The following is an 8,872-nucleotide window of genomic DNA, read 5'->3' as shown; positions in this document are numbered from 1 at the left end:
AGACAAATATTAAATTCCCTAAAACCCATTTTATCGAAACTCAAAACTATCCTGAAGATGGCTTCATTTGCCGAAACATGTAGATGCGAATGAATAAAGAGCCGTTCAACCTTGACTTTATAGCTTTAAGACAATATTGCGCGGATATCCGACAACCAAAAAAAAAATAAATTATGAGTATCAAGAAGGTTGAGTACTTTCTTCTGAAGTAAATTTTATTTTGCAACTTTTTCCCTGTTTCACTGAATAAATTTTCAATTTAAGTTGAATCTTCTCAATTTTCTGATGTTTTGGGAGAAAAAAAAAGGCAAAAAACTTATGAGCAATCGATTTATTATCAATAAATAAGTTTTATCAAATAGTAATAACATCCCTAAATACTGTTCTATAAATTATACACACCTCAAAGAAAAAACAAGAACACCACTCAAGATATACGAATATTTCATTTGAAATACGTTGACTTAGGAAAAAATATAAAATAAAGCTTTGTATAAAATTTCAAACAGAAAAAACAATAAATTCGATTCAATAGTAGGTAAATGCATAATATAAATTCAAATTGATAAGATAAATTACTGTTAATTTGTTCAACATGAAAATGAAAGATGAAGTTATGAAAATAAATAGCATTAAAATGGTGTAATGTTCCACAGTTTAGTATTGCAGTCTTGGCCAACTGAGACCAGGGTTTCATTGTCCACCCAGCTCAGTTTCGTTATTTGACTTTGGGGATGAGCATCTGGAATTCACATTAAAAAAAGTTTTAAAAATACGCACATAATAATGAAATGAATGGCAATTAAGAAATAGTAACGAATAATGGGATACGATAAAACTTACTTTTGATAATGGTGTGTTTGGCAGGATTAGCGACAGACCAGATTATGATACTTGTATCAAGACTTCCACTTGCAATAAGTTGCGAATCAGGTGACCATGCAACAGTATTGACCCTAGCATTGTGGAAGCCCCATTCTTTATTGTTGGCAAGCTAAAGAAAAGAAATAACAGTAATAATTTCTCAACTCAAGATTCGTTTGAGAAGAATCAGATTATTCGATCAAGATTCAAAGAAAAAAAAAGGTTGAGAGAAAATGTTAAATATGTACAGATACAAGTAGAATATGTTAATATGAATAAAAACAAAAATGGATAATGATGAAATGGTTAAAAACTTACTGCCAAGCTCTGTCCAAAAGAAAGAAAGCATGATTAAAAAAGAAACCAGTGTTAGTGATTTTTAAAGCTTTTGATGCACATATATATATGATGTTTCAAAGCTGAGTGTTTCAACAAAAGGTAGAACTTCTTCTAGTCCCGTATTTGAAATGAAACTTAACAGGGTGACAATTCCACCATCTTGAATATTTTATGAAGCCAATATTACGTTAAATGATTAATTCTCATGAGTTCTACCTTCTGTATCGATTGAGACTCAATTTTGAAATCGCCCCGTATTTCACACCTTACCTCATATTCAGGAACTTTATAGAGTATAACCTTCCTGTTGGCATCACAAGCCACCAGGTGGTTATCATCGGGCGAATAGGACACGTCGGTTATCGCTCCACGATGTGTCAACTCCTTCAACGGAGTCAGGTTTGTTCCGTTCAACTCGTAAATGTGCACCTTCGAGTCTCCGGTACCTCCAATCGCCACATGGTTTCTGGGGGAACAACTGACGCTGGAAGGTTCGTAGTCTACCTTTAGGCTGTTGACTTTACGGTTGTCTTGAACGATGGTGATTTCGTTCACACTTGCGGTCACAATTATGTTTTGTTCGGTGAGAATATCCATCCCCCTGGGTTGGGAACCTAATTTGACGTCCTGGGGTTTGTATGTGTTGCCTGATGAACAGATTAGTCATGAACGGTTAAAACATGCTATTTGAGCTTGGAGTCTGATTTAAAATCTCTCTGAGAGAGTTCTTACCTTCAATATCAATTTGTTTTAAAGAGTCATCGATCCCAATCGTGTAGAGCGTTCCATTATGCGCTTTCATTCCATTTATCTGATTCCCGTGACCTTTTCCTTCAACTCTATCATTTTCTCCAGTCGAAGCATTCCAAGTAGTGACGAAACCGTCATGAGATCCTGTGAAGATAGTGCTTCGATCTTCGCTCAAAGTCATCACTGTAATAGGCTTGTTATGTCCTTTTATTACCCTTATCGGCTTCAGAGGATTATTTATGTCTAAATAACTGATAAAGCCACTTAAAGATACACTCAACAAATATTCTCCCTGCCACAGGCACGAAACTTGCTGATCATCAACGGTGGCTCCTAAAATGCAATTAAAAAACAATCTTTAATGTTATTTGACATGAACCACTTACCCATAACGAATTCTGACACCATTTGTCTAGTCTCAACATCCCACAACCTAGAAGTTTTATCTCCACTGGCAGTCAATAGTTGCTTTCCATCTGGACTCCAAACTACCCCATAAACTCCCCCACTATGGGCAGGGCTACCAACCTCACCAACCAATTCCGAAGAATTACCATCATAAATAAAGACTTTACCGTCAAAACCAGCAGACGCAAAATGATTTCCACTTGGGGAATACTTAACAGCTTGCACAAATCTTGAATGATCCTAAAATTCAATTTAAACTCTAGTAGCATAACCTCAACTCTTAAGCAATGGAAAAATACCTGCTTGGTCATTTTGAATTTGAATGGAGGTCCTTCAAACACGGCAACAGTATTATCTTCCGAGCCAGTGATAATACGAAAAGGCCTAGTAGGTCTGAAGTCGCAGGAGTTGATAGGTTTAGATTGTCCAGAAATTTCACCAACCGATGTTCCGGTTTCAGACATGAAGACATGTCCAAAACGCTCTCTACCCTCTCCAACAGCCACCATTCTCTGGTTGTCTGGAGACCATGCAATATCCTTAATTGGGCCGCCAAATGGATGGAATTCATTCTTCAAAATGTGTTCCTTATTGACTGTATCCCAAATTCTTATTTTACCACTTTGGTCTGAAATAAGTCGGTGTCATTATGTTCCGCTTGTACAATTGACGAATGTTTAAATACCTCCAGATGCGATATAGAAACCGCTTGGTGAATATTTGGCAACGTTTACTGGACAAGAATGTTCGGTATAAATATCAGATATTGCAGGATTCTGTAGAATGGAAAAGTTATATTTTTGTACATCTATATCAAATTACATATTCACTACCTCAATATTTCTGATAATCACTGAATTTCCATTAGTATATAGAAAGGTTTTTCCTTTTGGATCACCCCCAAGAACAAGAGGTTGACCTCTTTGGGTTCTTGGTAGGGTAGCAAAAATACTTTCTGGAAAAAAAGAGGAGTTATATGGAATGGAGAGCAGCTCATTATTATGAATGAATATCAGTTCATTTTTAAATTATATAGATCACTAATACGAAAAAATACTCACTTGGAGAATATGACATTTTGCCGAGATAAAAAGAAACTGATATTTTCACCGGAAATAGATGTTAGAAAACTACGCCTACAATTCGTAAGAGTTATTCTAAATCGCCGAATCTATTTTTGGATATACTAGAATTAAGAGAATGACCCTTATAGAATCGAAATGTGTGAAAATCAAACACTTTTAACAATCACCAGCTTTTTATTGCTGTATACAAGTTTTTGATTTCATTTGCCGTAAAGGTAGCGGTTATGTTTGCCAAATATGGAGAAAAGGTGGGCAACCTTGACGGATAGATTATGCGTCATCTGAGACTGAATTAACCATAATCCAGCCTGATTTTGTCCCAAATTCAGAATTAAAAATAATGAAAATATCTATCTGCGATTTTAAACATTCTTGAAAAATGAACTGGGTAGTTCCCCCGTACAGTGGAGCCACATAAGAGGGGAAGAAAAAAAATCAACACAGAAAAAGTAAACAAACACAATTTGAATATCTGTCAAAAAAGTGATTTTAGTATTTCAAATTCAAAGTTTATTACTTTTATTTTAAAAATGGATCATTTGGAAATAAATACGGAGGACATACTAGTAAATACTGGTGTAACAGCAGTATCCGATTCTCTATTAGGTCTAGCAACACTAAATCCAGAATTGGAAATATTGAATGTGGGGAACGTTGTATTACATAAAGGATTGGAGCAAGTAGATAAAGTCCTCGTTATATCAGGTGGGGCTTCTGGTTTAGAGCCTGCCTTCGCACACTATGTAGGGAAAGGGATGTTAGCAGCCGCAGTACAAGGTTGATGAAAGAACCCAAACTCACTGAGTACTAAGACTGTAATTTCTAGGAGATCTTTTACAGTCACCACCTAGTCGTCCAATACTTAGGACAATAAGAGAGTTGGCTGCGATATCTCTTCGAGGCGTACTGATAATTGTAAATGGTAACTCGGGTGACTTACTGAATTTTGGATTAGCTACTGAAAGAGCCAAAAAAGAATTACTCAGGGTAATGATGCTCCCAATATTTGATAACTATTCTAATGGAGACCTACCCAGTTGTAAGAGAAGAGGTATCATACCCCAACATTTTAACAGTCTTTGAGCTATTATATTTCATTTTTTTTAGGATTGAGTGGCATAGTACTGATAATGAAAATAGCAGGAGCCATGGCTGAGGATGGACATTCCATAGATAAAATCTACAAAAACTGCGAAATGTTGACAGAGAATCTAATCAGCATCTCATTCGGTACTAGAGAGCATCTTTTACGACAACGTTGTGTGTGTAAAGCAGTATCGGAATTTGTTATTGGTACTAATATTAATGGAGAATCAGCCTTGAAACGGATACGAAAATCGCATGTAAAGGAAATAGTGAACTCTTTGATGGAGGAACTGTTGTATTCCAATAAGAAACAACCATTTTTGGAGATAAGGACCACACCAGTGGTTCTTTTAGTTAATAACGTTGGGGGTATATCAAAATTGGAGGAAATGATAATTGTTAAGGAGCTTATTGGCCATCTAGATGATAAAGGAGTTGTTGTATCAAGGATATATTCAGGAACTTTCCTTGGTTCCATGTACTTCGATGGAATTATCATTTCTTTATTGAGATTAGTTCAACCAGATATTTTGAAGTATTTAGATGCCCCTACCACTGCTCTAGGTAAAATAGTTATTTTTTTCCTATATTTGTTTGGAATAACGTTTGTATATCATTCTTAGGTTGGAAGAACGTAGCAGATTTCAGAACAGATATAAAAGTGGTGGAGAGAAAACAAAGCATACTGCACAAAAAACCGAGAACAGAATCTATAGTTATAAAAGGACCAAAACTAACAGACCACAACGCAATGAAGGTGAAAAACTCAGCCAATTTTGCTTGCGAAGCTATCATCTCTTGCGAGAGACAACTCAATAAAATCGATTCGGAGACAGGAAACAGTAATACAGGTACAAGGATGAAGACTGCTGCAGTCTTGTTTCTGCAGAAATTCCGAGCGAATAAGGCTCACTTCGACCTGCCCTATCATTTCTTTCAATATTTGAGTAAGCTGTGTGAATATCATCTCGGAGGACCTATGGGATGTATTTTTTGTATACTTTTCGAGGCGGCATCTGGCACGTTTCTTCCTCTGGAGGATTTGGACGATAACTTGGAGGGTCCTATTTGGTTGGAGAGTTTGAAGAATGCGGTAGAGTCGTTGAAAAGGTAAAAATGTCATCAGTGGTGAACTGGCTCTTACAAATTTTTTTTTCTAGATATACACTGGCCCAGTTGGGGGATAACACCTTGCTGGACCCACTAGAAGCTTGTGTGAAAGGAACGGTAGATCACCTATTCGAGATGCCCAGTTATCTTGAAGCGTTCCGATGTGGTGTGGCTGCTGCTGAACAAATATCAGCAGAATTAAAAAATATGAATCTGTACCCAGATCCTGGTTCCCACGCGGTGGTCATAATACTTAGAGCGATTTATGAAGGTTTGAAGCTTAGTTGAAAAATGTGCTAAAAAAGTGTACATATATTTTTATCCAATATACATCATTTTACAATTCATCAAAATCATTAATACAATGTATTGAATGTAAATAACTCTTTGGAAATATATTTATTTTTTTAATTTCTTCGTTTTATTCTTCATCTTCACCTTCAATTTCCTTTTTTTCGTTTCTTCTTTTTGATCTAAACTTGGACAGTTTATTTTCTTGTGTCCTTGTTGCTTGCAGTGTAAACAGGTCTGAAAAGATATTTGTAGAAAAAAGAAGAAACAATTTCAATTTCATATACCTTAGTGAAGGGTATTTCTTCACATTTGTGAGTTTCGTTAGTGCACTTATTGCAATTTTTACAATGTTTCCATGTGGGCTTGACGCATTTCTCGCATATAATACAGTGATTATATGTACGACCATCTTTGGATGTACAAGCTCCACAATCATCGCAATGTTTGTTTTCTTCAGATACCCATTTCTCACAAATACTGCAATACTTATACCCTTCTTCCACTGGTAAAGTTATTGAACTGAAAATGGACAACATATTTCTACCATTACAATCATACATTAAAATAATAAATATCAGTAAACCAGTATATAATAAAATTACAAATCTTTCATGTTAAAATCTTATTGAATAATCTCATACCTTGGTTCTAAATTAGTGAAGATCCTTACTGGTGAACCAAATTTCCTAGCTCCTTTTCCTTTTTGAAAAAGAGGATGGTTTTCATAATCCACTTTGTAATCCAACATGGAGAAATCCTCCATCCAGTTGAGGATATATGGTTCCATAAAATACGGAAATATCCAAAACATAGGTAAGTCCTGGTCAGTTTTATGAACTCTTTTGAATTCGTCATTCAATTTGCTCAATGTATCAGCAATTGGCTCAACTCTCCCTCCAAAGGGTGGATCTGTTATTAAAATGGTATCTGAAACACTATAAATAAAAAAAAATTCATTATAATCATAATACTGTCAAATTTAATTCAAGAACCTTCCATAATTACTTACTTGGTAGATTTCAAAAAATCCTTAAATACTGCTCTACCTTCTTCTTTGAAAAAGTGATTATTAAATAAATTGAACCATGAAAATTGTAATGGTCCAAAAAATGAGTGATATCTAGAGTCAAATTCAAGTAAAATAGCGTTCATACCAAGGGAGATATCACTGTTGATATACTCAAATATCCTGGGTGTTCCAATACATATAATATTTCTGAAAAACAATAAAATACCCTTTTATTAATAAATGAACTCAACCTATGTATAGTGGTTCTGGTTACTTACTTCTTTCCTAAGTGCTCCAGCATTTCTATTATACTCTTGACACATTTTTTCGAAAATAGATATTGAGCCTCCTTTTTAGAGTCCTCAAGGGGAGTGAGAAACTCAGAAGGATGTTCTAGCTCATAGTCGGTAACTCCACTCTTTATGTCATGATCCTTATGAGAAGCGTCTACAATATCTAATGTTTCACAAGTGTTACAATAAATTCTTTGATTTTCTGGTACTGCTTTTACCTAATGAATAAAACAATATCTATTAAGGAGAATTAACAAGTCTTCACAAGTTACCTTATTCAACTTCAGGAATAACGAACGGTGATTTATTGATTTCTGATGTTCCACAATCTGCTTGTTGATCTTTTTGTTCACATATTTCTCTAATTCATCCTTCCACACGAAAAAAGAGCATTTCTTTCTATCCCTGCACGCCGAACAGGCATAATAAAACCGTTTATGTCCATCAATTTCTCTCGAGAATAACAGAGTTGGACCATGTACACAACTGGGATGTGTTGATGGGTCCTCAATTAACACCTCAATTCCAGACATAATTAGTAATTCATTGAATTCAGGAGATTGGATCGAAATCAAAGCGAATCCAGAATCCAAAACACTTCTTGAAAATTTTTAGGTTAGGTTAGGTTAGGTTAGGAAAATTGTTAGGTTAGGGTTGTTGACGTTTTGTCTTTTTCTTTTTCTACAGAGCAACTTCAGCGATTTTTCATTTAAGCTTCGACCTAGTGTGCCCTCTAGCGGAGATTATTGAAACTACTATAGACAATCAATATTTTTCCAATTCGTATTGCAAGGTGAATCGAAAATATTGACCAATATTTCTTCAGATAAAAGAACACCAACAAATAAGTGCATTTTCACATTTCGTCCAATGAACTTATATAAGAAATTAATTATTGAGGGAGCTGCAAAAACCTTAAGGAGCGCCTAAGTTGATCGGTTTTTCCTACATATCTTCGGAATGGGTACCATAACATATTCAACTGTTGGGTATTATTTGAGGACAACATCAGATTTACAAAGAGAAGTTTTCAAGAGGAGTATTACTCCTTTTGAACCAATTTTTTTAGTAATGTATCAATGAATCAAAATAGCAAATAGAAGCATCAAAATTTGCAGCTTTTTCTTGAAAATAGGTACAATAGATATATCCCCCAAAATCAACCGTTTTCACGTAATTCAAGTTTAAAGATAGACATGTTCGCCTTTCAAGAGCATTTCAGCAAGGTGAACCAAAATTTCGTATTAGTAGCTAAACTTGTATGTACCTACTTTTTGAGGGTTTTAGCACTCTCACTAAGTGATTTTGAACATAAGTTTATATTCGACAAAGTTTACCTACATCAAAGAATATAGAGTCTAACTCTATAATCTTTGGTTTTGGTACTCTATCCACCGCCTAGCACTATTCAGAAGTACTGGTCGAAAATTTTGATTCATCGAGTAGTTAACTCCTCTAGATAGAGGGATTTAAATGAAAAAAATCAATTGAATGAAATCGACACTACTATGCGTTATCCACCCAATCCATTGGCAAAAATACCGTGAAAATTGAGTGAGTCAGATCTGTGAGAGGCGCTTTCAATTCGCGCATTTTTCTAATCGTTGGCGCACCCTGTATATGTCCACATACCG

At 35.2% G+C, this 8,872-nt stretch overlaps 3 protein-coding genes across 4 annotated transcripts; 1 reads left to right on the top strand and 2 right to left on the bottom strand.

Moving 5' to 3' along the window:
• Nucleotides 1-316: 316 nt before the first annotated feature.
• LOC123316508 (actin-interacting protein 1) lies at nt 317-3,664 on the bottom strand. Of its 2 annotated transcripts, XM_044902617.1 has the most exons (10): nt 3,423-3,664; nt 3,195-3,316; nt 3,047-3,137; nt 2,661-2,989; nt 2,340-2,601; nt 1,936-2,286; nt 1,474-1,850; nt 1,183-1,191; nt 844-994; nt 317-742 (listed from the first exon to the last, which is right to left on the bottom strand). In XM_044902617.1, the coding sequence occupies exons 1-10, from the start codon at nt 3,436-3,438 to the stop codon at nt 633-635; spliced, it is 1,818 nt and encodes a 605-aa protein (XP_044758552.1). In that variant the 5' UTR covers nt 3,439-3,664; the 3' UTR covers nt 317-632. The 2 variants fall into 2 exon arrangements, with proteins under 2 accessions (XP_044758552.1, XP_044758553.1); XM_044902618.1 differs by lacking the exon at nt 1,183-1,191 and having other exon boundaries at nt 3,423-3,661.
• Nucleotides 3,665-3,854: 190 nt separating this feature from the next.
• On the top strand, nt 3,855-6,053 carry LOC123316509 (triokinase/FMN cyclase-like). The gene is made up of 5 exons (XM_044902619.1): nt 3,855-4,223; nt 4,273-4,497; nt 4,554-5,096; nt 5,156-5,642; nt 5,693-6,053. Exons 1-5 carry the CDS (start codon nt 3,977-3,979, stop codon nt 5,928-5,930), a joined length of 1,740 nt encoding a protein of 579 aa, XP_044758554.1. The 5' UTR covers nt 3,855-3,976; the 3' UTR covers nt 5,931-6,053.
• On the bottom strand, nt 5,940-7,862 carry LOC123316511 (rRNA N6-adenosine-methyltransferase ZCCHC4). Its single transcript, XM_044902620.1, has 6 exons — nt 7,511-7,862; nt 7,224-7,456; nt 6,946-7,152; nt 6,578-6,871; nt 6,221-6,455; nt 5,940-6,170 (listed from the first exon to the last, which is right to left on the bottom strand). The coding sequence occupies exons 1-6, from the start codon at nt 7,769-7,771 to the stop codon at nt 6,042-6,044; spliced, it is 1,359 nt and encodes a 452-aa protein (XP_044758555.1). The 5' UTR covers nt 7,772-7,862; the 3' UTR covers nt 5,940-6,041.
• Nucleotides 7,863-8,872: the final 1,010 nt, after the last annotated feature.

This window comes from Coccinella septempunctata, chromosome 7 (assembly GCF_907165205.1).
Source record: "Coccinella septempunctata chromosome 7, icCocSept1.1, whole genome shotgun sequence".
Taxonomy (NCBI): Eukaryota; Metazoa; Arthropoda; class Insecta; order Coleoptera; family Coccinellidae; genus Coccinella; species Coccinella septempunctata.
Note: the sequence above shows the minus strand (reverse complement) of the source record. Positions and strands in the feature narration are given on the sequence as shown.